A 12,313-nucleotide genomic window follows, 5' to 3' on the forward strand; every position below is an offset into this window, starting at 1 on the left:
CTAAGTACAGGGCACGCTAACTGAGGCCACCAATGCAATAATTATATCATATCAAGTTGTCAAAGCTGTCCGGTGCTTGTTAGCAGTATTAGGTTGTCTATTCAGAGCAGGAGTAATCTAGTCATCTTGGGTCTTGCTATGTACTGTATATAGAGGCTTTTTATATAAAAACAAACATGCTTATTTAAACCTCCTTGGATCAAGCCCTTTTCTTTAACCACTGGACCACCAAGCCACCTCCAAATCAATTTGATTGCCATTACTGGTAACGCCGTGGTTCAGCTAGCTGGGGTTAATGCCTTGAGGTTAATACCCTGGGGTTTGAATGGGATCCAGATGAGACTTACTTTTCTATATGGGCTGTAGCTGGAATTCCGGTAGTGTGTGTTTACACTGAACCCTCACACAGCACATTTTGCTTTCCCTTCATTAACTCTGGTCTCTTCGCAGTCTATTGCTACCTGTCTTGTTTTTCTGCTTGTCCCCCTTGGCAGTCGTGCAGCCCCCCCTCCCAACACTTTAATGAATGGAGACATTAAGCCCTAAGCATCTTACATCTAAAATGAGTTGAAATGGGATTATGCACAGTCCATGCCTACCTTACTGATTTCTCTTATGGTATTATCTCGAGGACTAGGCTAGCATTCTCTCTCTCTCTCTCTCTCTCTCTCTCTCTCTCTCTCTCTCTCTCTCTCTCTCTCTCTCTCTCTCTCTCTCTCTCTCTCCCTCCCTCTCTCTCTCTCTCTCTCTCTCTCTCTCCCTCTCCCTCTCCCTCTATCCCTCTCCCTCTCCTCTCTCTCTCTCCATCTCCCTCTCCCTCTCCCTCTCCCTCTCCCTCTCCCCTCCCTCTCCCCTCTCTCCCTCTTCAGTTGTACCCCTACAGTACACTACACTACATCATTATCTATGAGGCCTTTCATACAGCCTGGGCTTGCAGGTATTGTTAGTTTAAATTGTAGATTTTGATGGTGCTGGTATGTTAATGTCTACACAGTATGCATAGTACTGTAGTTGTTGTTGTTTTTAAACTGAGCACACAAACTAATTTCTGGTTTATTACAGTTTGACTATATTATGATTGGAGTACCGACACTCTGTATACAGGGTTTCAAAACCCACACATCAGGGGAGTAATGATTTGAAGTACTTCTGCCCAGGCCTGTTTTTGACTTGGTGTGGAATTCTGCTGCATTATCTTATGATGTTGCACAGAACAAGAGGACCAGAGATTACCAGCAAGCTAATTTAAAGTACAGAGATTTTTTTTAATTGTTATTTTTTTATGCCATTAAATTTGCTTTGTAGAACTGTAGAATTGCATTAATCAGTTTAAAAAAATAATAATGTTGTATCTAGCTAAATCACAAAAGCATACAGTGGTGCTGATACTGCATGATCAAAATTAGAGTAAAGAATCTAATATGAAAGATCATTCTTTTAAAAAGAGTGATTCCAGTAATAATTATTTTATTCAAGAGGGTGTATTATGCAGAAAAGTTGTTGTTGCAATTTATTTATTTGTTGTTTTGCATGGCGTAGTTATGGTTGTACACATTCAGTTTTACCCTTTATAATAGTAAATGCAAAAGCCCTTACAAGGTTATGAGGTGCCTTGGTACCCAGATTTGTACTTTTAAACTTATACTATGCATTTAATAAGGGTTTAAAATGCTTCTCAATTTGCAATGCTTTAACATCAACCTGCATAAGATATCAATCAGCAATCTTTACCCGAGTCCATTGCATATGCTAAAAAAAAAAGTTTAAAAGGATTGCAAATTGTTAAGCATTTGAGACCCTTATTAAATGCATAGCATAAGAGTGATTCAACTGCAAAAGTACCGTACACCTTTACCACTTTTGTATTAGGTGGGTTTTAATTTACAAAGGTTAATCATATGAGCGATTTCCCTAGCTACGGTACCCAGTCCAATGAATCACTTCTCCAGTCAGATGACTTATGCTAGTGTGTCATAGTGTGCTCTAATTCACACATAAGCAAAGCCATTAGGAACACACAGGCTTTGATGCTCACATTCTGAGTGTAATTACATGTTCAGAGCATTGCAGAAAATTAGGGGTTTTATATTTGCCACTGATTGGTATCTGTGTTAAACAATATATCCATGTGACTCTGCCCTGGTGCTCCATTCCCAATTCAGAGTTCCAGGTGCTTAACTGACAGCCCTTTAAATATACAGTAAAGAGAGATCAAGTTAAATATAAATCATACACGTGGTTTGCTTGTTTATCTTGGGCTGGTCATTTCAAAAGCCAATTCGGTATAATTTGGATGCTTGGAGCAGGATAATAATCAAAGGATTGTGCTGTTTATTATTTGAAGCAGTTGTTTATAAAGTTTAACAAGAAAAGTGTACCACCTATGACAGGATCAGTGCATATTAAAAACTTGCATACAAGCACATTAAAACTTGCCTATTAAAACTTTCCTTGCTACAGTAGGTGGCTGGTTGTATTGTGTCCTGTTCAACATGGACCGGTTATTCCAAGTACACATCGCTCTGTCTAGTGGGAGCTATTTATTCTCTTAATGAACCCTGCTAGGCACACTGCTTTATTAAAACCTTCCTTAAAGATCGACTTCCTTTGGACTGTAATAGCGACTCCAGAGGGGCTTATAAAAAATGTATCTTACAGAATGCTCCCAATGATCCCTATGGACCGAATGGCTTAAACTAATGGAAGCAATGACGTTCTACTGTACTAGTTTGATAAATAATACATTGTATCGACTCAGCATTATCCACAAAGCACATTATGTATTTTATTTTATTTTAATTATGTATTAGGTTTACCTATAATCGCTGCCCTGGGGTTTGCAGTACTGTGTATTGCTATTTTCAGATATGTTTTCTGTAGCAACTTCCATTGTTAAGAGGTGCAAAATGTTAGTGGCGCTTGAAAAATTAAGGCAAACAACATCCCAGAGAATCTACAAGCAAAGACTGGTTAAAACCATTATACAGTAAACAGTACTGTATGTGCAACAAGAGGTTTAATAATGCATGCTGTGTCTGTTTTTGTTTTTTTTTCTTTATGCAATGCATTTATTATGTTAAAAGAAACATATACAATTCTATGGTAGATGTTTCCATTTTCTAGTAGAAAAGTTTCTCATAGAATTTTATATTTTTACATTTTTTTTTTGTATTTCTTATACCACCATTGAGTGCTTTATAGTGTTCTGGATGAAATGAATGTATCACCCTTTGCCATAGTTTCAAATGTTTTAGGAGACATATATGTTCCTTTCTATGATTTCGCCATACTTTGCAACACTTTCCTATGCTTTACCATGTATTTGATCATTGGATTTCAGATTGTGTTATTCCCTCTGGCCACAATGTTCCACAATGCTTTCTTTATGGTAATAGTACACTGGGATTATAATAGGTGGGGGAAGGAAAATTGACCTACTTTTTTGTAGCAGTAAAACTAGATAAACCCCAGGCAGGGTTTAGCTTGGCGATATGGAATTCAGCGATACGGATTTAATTAGTATAGATTCCTGAAGCGTATGGTGTCATTAATCACGCTTTCACAGAAATCTAATTGACTTGATGTGGGTTTTAATTAGGTAATAGTTTGTAATCAGTTTTATTTGAACTTGCGTGGAAGAGTTTGAAATTCAAATCTAACCTTCAGTTTCATTTTTAAAACTTTCATTTCCGATTGCATACTTTTAATAAATATTACCGGTAGTGTTTGGTTTGAATTAATATGTTTTTAAAAAAGAAGCAGCTACAAATGAAATTGTAATGAGTTGTGGGTTCTGTTGTTCCCATATTGAATATGTGTGTAGAGTAGGTTAGTGGATATTTGAGAACTCAGATCCTCTTAGAATGCAAAAGTAGACTCAATTCAAATGACATTTTAAGCTTCTTACGCTTTAAGAAAAATAGCAAACCTGCCTTTTTTTTTCTTGCTCTGTTAAAATCTGTGTGGATTTCAGAAATGAAGATAGAAACATGCCGTCCACATGCTCAAGGTGACATTTCTAACAGAGCTCTCTGAGTGGACGTGACTCTGTGTCTCGATGAATCCTTTGGTCTGCTGTTCAAAGCTTTTTCACTTGCATTTAATGTCGGTCAGGGGATACGTTGTGCAAATATTTTAATTCTTTCTTTCTTTCTTTCTGTCTTTCTGTCTTTCTTTCTGTCTTTCTTTTGTTGTCCACTTTGTTTATAGTAGTAATACAACTAATAATAATAATAATATTAATAATAATAATAATAATAATAATAATAATAATAATAATAATAATAATAATAATAATAATAGCAGCAGTCCCACATGTTTCAAGCCAATGTTAAATTACCTACAATTCTATGTTTCCACTGTGTATTTTATCAGTCATTCCTCCTCCCTATTATGGCCTTTAATAATAATAGTAATAATAGTAATACACATAACTATGTTAGGTAAACAGACTTTTTCTTTTAGTTATTAAAAGAATGTTATATAATTCTGTTTTTGAAGTTGTGCGTTAACCCTGAGGGTTAACAAAACATGTGGGTGAAAAAACAACCTACTGATACATTACAACACTATTCAATCTGCGTGCTATAGGATTTCATGTTATTAGTATTGTGTACTTTAGAGGTTCTTTCTCTCTATTTCTATTTCTCTTCCCCCTCTCTCTCCCTCTTTTGTCTCCCTGATCCTTCTCTATTTCTCTTCCCCCTCTCTCTCTCTCCCTCTTTTGTCTCCCCCGATCCTTCTCTGTTTCTCTTCCCCTTCCCTCTCTTCTCTGTTCGTCTCAGGGTTGAGCAGTGTAGCAGGCTGTGTTTTTCTGGGTTGTTTTTGCTGACGGTGCATGCATCCTCGCTCTAGTGGGAGAGCTATGGGATTGAGAAGCTGTCTTCAGTCCCCAAAGTGATTTTTCTTCCTAGCCTGCATCTTCCTCCCTCCAAATAACCTTTCGGTTATCACCCAGCATCTCTCATTTAAACTTACCGATTTGAATTAACACTGGACAAGGGTCTAAACCATATACTTAAATCGTAACCCTAATTCATCAGTTAAACACCACAACCCCCTACCCCACCCCGACTGTTGCAATGTAGAAAGCGTTTGGCGTCTGCCCTGTTTTAAGGTCATATCTTTACATTACAAAGAGAGTCTGTGTAACCGAATCAGTCATGCTGGTGTTGCTGTGCTGTCAATGGGACCCCATGTGACTGTTTATCCAACTGTACAGTGTCCGGTTTCCTGAGTTAGACCAGAGGGAAGACTGTTGCATGAAACCCAAACCTACACAGATACTTCATCTTTGGGTTCAGCAATCAGTAGTTTAATTGTAATAATAATAATAATAATAATAATAATAATAATAATAATAATAATAATAATAATAATAATAATAATAGCAGTCCAAAGTCGATCACCCCCCAGTAGGAGAGAATGGTGTGCTAACAAGTGACGAGCCTTGATGGGCCGAATGACCTTTTTTTGGTTCCCAAACTTTTCTTATGTTCATGTTTCAAGCCACTGTTAAATTACCCCTCTCATAAGATTAAAACAATGAAGGTCTTTATAAAATTATTTGACCATATGTTTCAACTGTGTGTTATGATTCAACAATGTGTTATATATTTTTTCAAATGTAACAGGGTTGCCAGTGTTGTGACAGCAGTGCTCAGTGTCTATTTGGTAGGCGCAGCACAAAACCACTGCTGTCCTTAGGGGGTTAACAAGAGAAACAAGATCTAACCGCCACTGTATATAATCTATGAGTCTGTGTGCGTCGGGTAATTTGAATATCCCACTCACTTACTTACTTTCTTTCTTTCTGCGTGTGTGTTTTCCTGTTAATCAGAGAGGCTGGCACTGAAAACTGGGACACACAAGGCTGCCAAACGCTCCAATCTCCTTCCATCCACACCAAATGTCTTTGCGATCAGATCTCCACCTTCGCAGTGCTTGCTCAGCAACCTAAAGATCTGGTAAGTTTACATATTCAAAATACTTTTTTTTTTTGGCTGCAGGATCTGTTTTAAACGTGTTCTCTGTTCGCAGTGGAGAGCGGTAGAGAGGATGATTTGCTGCTGTTGTTCTTGTTGAGATTGCTTCGTCTTGTTTTGTTCTTGACGATAATGTTATTAACATTTAATTTGCCAGGGAAAGGACAGGCACGTCAGGGCTCTCCGGAGGTACATCCTGTCCCTACATGCCGGCTGAGCAGTGTAAAGTGTTAAAAAAAAAAAAAAGCATTAGTGGCAGCTTTTTTATCTATCAAGGACATCAAGCAAGGGAATAAGAAGAATGTGCTGTCTGTTAAATAATTAACAAAAAGTTTCTTGGATGTGTGAAGTCTGAGCATGTGCTTCACTTCAGGACTTCATTTAAGGTTCCAGGTCACAATGTTTTAACCTTTTGGGTCTAGATTTTATAAATCAATGCTGACACTCTCGTGTCATGGGTTTCCACTGATTGATTCACTTATTCTTTCTGTGTGTGAGTAAGAGAGTTTGACATTGAAAATAGCCTTGTCTTTATAGATAGATGGATAGATGGATAACATGCATAATAATGTAAAACTCTTCAAGCAAGATAAAACCAGAGAAAAAGATTGCCGTACATTTTATTAAAATAAATCTTCAGTGAAATTAAGATGTGGTACTTAACTTTAGTTAAGCTTAGTCATGACATTTAATTTCTTAACACATTCAAAATCAATTAAACACATAGAACTTGATGTGTAGCACATTAATCTGGGTCACACCTGGGTTATAATCTGTCTATAAAAAGTGGTATTAAAGGTATTGCTGACAATTACCGACGGGGAACTTTTTTAATTATAAGATGTATTACTATGTATTAGAAACACATGTATAACACATTGTCGTTATTAACAGCGTGATAATATTGTTTAGTACATCCTCTCTAACACATGTATCACACAAGCAGTCACTACAGGACACATTGAGTGTGCAAGAAGATACTGTAAGCCTTCTGAGTTGATAGACTTTAAAAGTGAGGACTTTATACTAGTGAGCGAGACTGCAGTCTCTGAGAACACCATCTGCACACTGCAGTTACAAGGTATATCCTACCTTTTTTAGTCTCAAATACCCCCTCTCTATATACCAGTGGATGCAGAGACCGCATTAGAGTAGATGACTCCTAAATAGTGCTAAAGGGGAGCAGAGCTTCGGTTTGTATTTGTGTTTTCTTTTCAGTCGATTCTCTCGTCCCCCCCGTGCTGCTTTTGGCCCAGTTTTCTGGAAGCCCCCCTGAACTCCATTACAGTGATTAATATGCAGAGAGGGCGAGCGGTAGGCTGGGAGATGGGAAATTGCCCTGAGGAATGAGCTTCGTGGATCGAAAAACAGATGGGCTTCAGTCACGAGCTCGGCCAGGCCATAGCTGCCACTCCAAGCAAAGCAAGCACGCATACTTTCAATCTATGTGTGCGCAGCATGCGTTATACAGAGTGTATCACATCCGTATGCTTTCAGGACGCATTTACAGTGAACCCTTAATAATCCATTTTCAAATTGTGAAGTACAGCACCGAAGGCTAGTTGTATTTTGCGCAAGTACAGTTGGCAGAAGGCTTGGTGCTTCAGTGCTATGGGAAAGGGCAGATACAGCACCAGTATCTTTGGTACAGCAGCTGGACTTATACTATGCTTGCTGACATTTTTTATTTCTGCTCTTTCTAGACTTGAATATAGATAGTGCCAGATTGTATGTTACCAAAACAATGTTGACACTTTAGATCTTGCATGGTAAGGTTGGGGTTGATTACCAGAACATGCCATGCTCATCACAGGTTTGATTTTAAACACCTGCCAACTGCTTTATGCATGTGACCCTGGCATGCAGGGAAAGGCTTATTTATACCTGAGCTTACCTGCCCATTGCTCTGCAGCGAGCACACCTCCAAATATCAGCCAGGTCCTCTCTCAAGCAGAGACTGCTGATTTTCTGTGTGCTGTTTTAGTCTCACAATACACTAGCTTAGTTTTTATAGTAAAAAACAGATTCTTGTTTTGTAAGGCTTTGTTTTGTGGTGAGCTCTCTTCACGTAGCACTGCAGTTAACTGATGCAGCCTCACAGTCTTTAGTTAAAGGAGTTTAGATAAACTGGGTTGCACAGATGCATCGGTACATAACATGCCTTTTCTTAGTGCTAGAAAAGCTTTAAAATGAGTATTACCTGCTGCTCTTAAAATAGCCTCTTCATTAAACATTGGACCATATGGAGGACCAGCAATTCTTTCGAACCCCCTGCAAACGCTGTCTTTCAGAGGGGGGATTCAACCCAGGTATTAACCTTCGGAGTTTGAAAGAGGGGCTAATCCTGGTTGCTTTTTCAGGGTCAGCCATCAAATAAGCAAAAGCCTAAACTGACCTCATAATCCTCATACATACAAAAGAATGCAGCATATAGTTAAGGCTGTGGTGTCCCTTAATGAACTTAAACACTCAAATAAATACTTGGTATGACTGCATGTTTCATTCATCCACAGCTTAACCTGTATGCTAAAGCAACCCAAGTTACTTACATTCCCCAAAGATGCTAATAACCTTCCTACCCCTTCTACTTGCTGTAGTGGGAGCAGTAGGAGGTTAAAACTAATAGATTACTATAGGCTCTTTTGCGTTGGCTCAAAAAAGACAACTTCCCAAGGTTTCTGTATGTTTAACATACCTTTGTCAAGGGAAGGTGTGTTTGAAAACAAACAGTGGAGGTACTTACAGACTTTTGATGCCAAGGAAACTACACTCATGTATTTCTTTTTAAATCTATTAATGTGCTTGTGATGTCATTTACTTCATAGTTAGTGATGCAACACTCTACTATTCCTTTCTATTTAAACCTTGTGGTATTGTCTATTTATCCATTTATTTTCCTGCATTCTTCTATGTTGTACATTATTTCATTGTATTTCTTCTGCAGCTAAAATGATCTGTCTATCTATCTATCTACGACTAGTATTTCAGCAGCACATCAGATGACAGAGCATGAATAGGCATGCAATTGCATTGTAATAACTCATTACCAATGATTCATTGCTTTGCAAGGAAGTGACCTTGTGAACGGCATCATGTTACCTGATACACTTGCATGGTGACATCATAGCACAGGTCATGTATATGTATGTAATCTTTTATTCTATCAGTAGTTAGCATGTAAGAGCTGAAAACATTGGTAGTTACCCAGTTATTACCATGCTGTTGTGCATTTCCTGGAATCTAATTCATATTTCAGATGTTAGAACAGTGGTACCATTCTGCCGTGGTGCCCTTGTAAAGTCCTTTATGCTACCATTACACCTTAGCACGACAGCTGTAGAAGTTTAAAAAGTAAGCAACAATAAAAATCCTTAACAACATAGTATTTTACTAAAATTTGTATTTAAATGTAGATTAATTTCGTACAGTTGTATTGCCACTGATGTTCCACTATATTGGTAGTCAAAGGTTGACATCCACGCTTTGTACACCCATGGATATTGACACTGAGGGGAGTTTTAAAAGAGCTGTACTTGACATCTTGAACATAGGTTGTTCCTGTAATTGACGGTTTCATGTAGAGTTGTGTGAATCAGTATTGTAACTAACTGTCTGCAACTCCCCTGGAAATCACAGTGAAGCGAGACCTTTATTGCAGCTGATAGTTCTATCTTTAGCTCTGGATTCAACCTAATTATCTTTTGTTCGTTAGCAAATACAGCAGAGCTCAGCATATGATGTATTTAACAGGGATGCAATAAGTCATTTAATCAGATCCAGTCACGTCAGAGCTAGCCTACAAATGCAAACACTTTAATGCATCCAAATATAAGTACTGGATGCTATGGTAAGGTCTTCCAGGGCTTCTTTGTGGGTAATACACTGCTAATAAAAAGGTATCACGTTAGTACTTTCCTGCCTCTGTATTTTAACATGTAATGTATTCTACAACATTGAAAACCAGTGCAGACATATACAGCGGACCCTTCATGACCATGTATTCATCACACAGTACCTGAAAGGCTAAAAGGATTTGTATGAAATCGAGAGTTGATCAGATTATAGACCAACACAATTCAATTATTGTTCACTGTGTAGAGTGTGACAGACAGACAGACATGGATGAGGACGCTACACAACCAATCCTCAAAGCTATTTACTATCTACTTCTGTTTTAAAAACAACCCAATTACAGTTCTAAAACAAATAAAAACAGCTTAATCCCTTAATGCCTGAGTTGTTTATTTCTAGGTTGTTAACTTTTATGTGTGCGTTTTTCCTTTCTGAATGTGCCAATAATGATTTTTAGTAACTAGCTCTGAGAATCTAGTTCGCAGTTGGATTTGTTTGCTCATCTCTGTGTGCGTGAATCTGTGTTTTCTTCCTGTCACTGTGTTCGTCCCATAGCTGGTCATGATCATTAATATTCTGCTCCAGCTTGCTTCCTGACTCTTAAGAGCTCAGGCACTATAAAAGTTTTTGCTCTCCTTGTAAACCGTGAATCAGAACGAACAGCATTACTGGGACATCAGAGACTGAAAATGCTGTCCTTGGAGTTTCACAATATCAGAAACTGTGAAGGACGTTAAACTTTTTTTTTTTTTTTTGTTCCTCTTCCCTTTCCTTACTGAATTCAATGAAGTATTTTATTCAGTGAAGCCAGGCACAGCTCAGGTAGGAACAGCAGTGTGGTGTTGAGGTAACCATGCAATACACTTGTACCCAAGAAATATTGAAGCATGCCATCAGACCAAATGCAGCAAGGCTGTTAGGGATCAAACATACACCAGTTTTGAGAAACATGTTGTCAAATAGCATGCTTGCAAGGAATTAATGTTCCATATTGTTCATTCATACATGTGACCACTTTCCTTGTAAACATCATCCTCCGTAGAGGAACTAGTGAGATGGAACGAAGCAATACGTTCTTCAGTGGCTGAAGGCGAGTGACTTATTGAATAGAAAGTGCAGGTGTATTTACTAGGGAGAGAGTTATGATCCCTCGTAGAATGACTGCATGAGCGTTTATTAAAATGGAGCCCTAACGTGGGACCTCTGACAGATGTATAAATGAACCAAGGCAGTGGAATCCCCAGATTCTCCTCCTAATCCCTCTTAAGACAAGAGTATCTGATTCGTCTCCCTATACATTTTGATTGAATTCTGCCAGTCAGCTTGTTCATTCATTGCATAGAATTGTCCTGAGAGGCCCCAGCAGTGTTTAAAGCAAATCGTATTTCACGTTGGGATCCTTTACTGTGATCACGGTCTGCTCTGGTTTGGATAACAATCATTGATGGGGAACAAGCAGGGTAAAATAATACTTTATTACTGGCTGTCAAGTGCAATTGGCTGCTAGGTTTACAAAGTGTACCAAGTTATGTAGATGGGGCTTTAGGTCTGTGGGAGAATCCATTTTTTTTTTTGTTCTGCTCCAGATTGTTTTATAAGTGTGAGCACTGAAAACTGAAAACGATTGATTGATGTCTGTGTTCATAAGCTTCAAGATATTCTGCGGGTCTGTTAAACTGGAATCGGGAATTGATTTTAAAAAGGAACTGGAAATCGAATTAGAATCGATGTACACAAAGGTGATCTGACTTGGAATATGCAACAAAGGGTCATTGCTGATGTTGGTTTTCATTGCAGGCTATGGGTCCTTCCGGAGTGCCATCAGTCCCTCTAATGATCGGGTGTGCAATCTCATGTACGGCCCTGCTCATTTTGTTGGCTGTTTATGCCGCTTTTTGGAGGTGAGTCAAACTAGTAGACCGGTTCAAACAGGTGGCTCGGGGAGCCCCCAGAATATACTGACATTTTCTAATGCAACACATGTGTTTAAAGTATAAAAGACCACTGCTGGGGTGAGAGGCAGACCTTGTGATACATTTACTTTTACTGCAGCTTACCTTTCTTGTTTGAGATTTGCCTTTTTTCTTCAGTTCTTGGCTTGAAACCAAGTTTAAAAAGGGCTCCCTGAATCAAGAACCTTCTTATTAGACCATTAGGGGTGGGTTGCGGAGCCCCACAGTAGTCCTCAAAGACCCGGCATTAAAATGGGCAGTAACATCATAGCAATTGCATTGCATGGTATAGTATTTGCTGCATTCTCCCATGCAACAATAGGAAAGCACGTCCCTTTGTCTTCTGGAGTACTTCTCATGCTGGTAATTGTGCCAATGTGTCTGTTGTCTTTGATACAGGTATATAAAGTCAGAGCGGTCCATCATCTTGCTCAATTTCTGCCTGTCCATCTTGGCATCAAATATCCTCATTCTCGTGGGCCAGTCGCAGACTCTCAGTAGGGTGAGTTGGAACTCCTTTGCTTA

General features: G+C 38.6%; 1 protein-coding gene across 7 annotated transcripts in view; it reads left to right on the forward strand.

The window, feature by feature from the left end:
- LOC117413828 (adhesion G protein-coupled receptor B2-like) overlaps positions 1-12,313 on the forward strand; it is a 137,774-nt gene that overhangs the window by 101,111 nt on the left and 24,350 nt on the right. For all 7 annotated transcript variants that reach the window (XM_058999461.1, XM_058999459.1, XM_058999458.1 and 4 more), the window contains 3 exons: positions 5,840-5,966; positions 11,634-11,737; positions 12,188-12,290. In XM_058999461.1, the coding sequence (XP_058855444.1) occupies positions 5,840-5,966; positions 11,634-11,737; positions 12,188-12,290 (334 nt within the window). The remainder of the gene's footprint in view (positions 1-5,839; positions 5,967-11,633; positions 11,738-12,187; positions 12,291-12,313) is intronic.

The sequence above is a fragment of the Acipenser ruthenus genome, chromosome 25 (genome assembly GCF_902713425.1).
Source record: "Acipenser ruthenus chromosome 25, fAciRut3.2 maternal haplotype, whole genome shotgun sequence".
Taxonomy (NCBI): Eukaryota; Metazoa; Chordata; class Actinopteri; order Acipenseriformes; family Acipenseridae; genus Acipenser; species Acipenser ruthenus.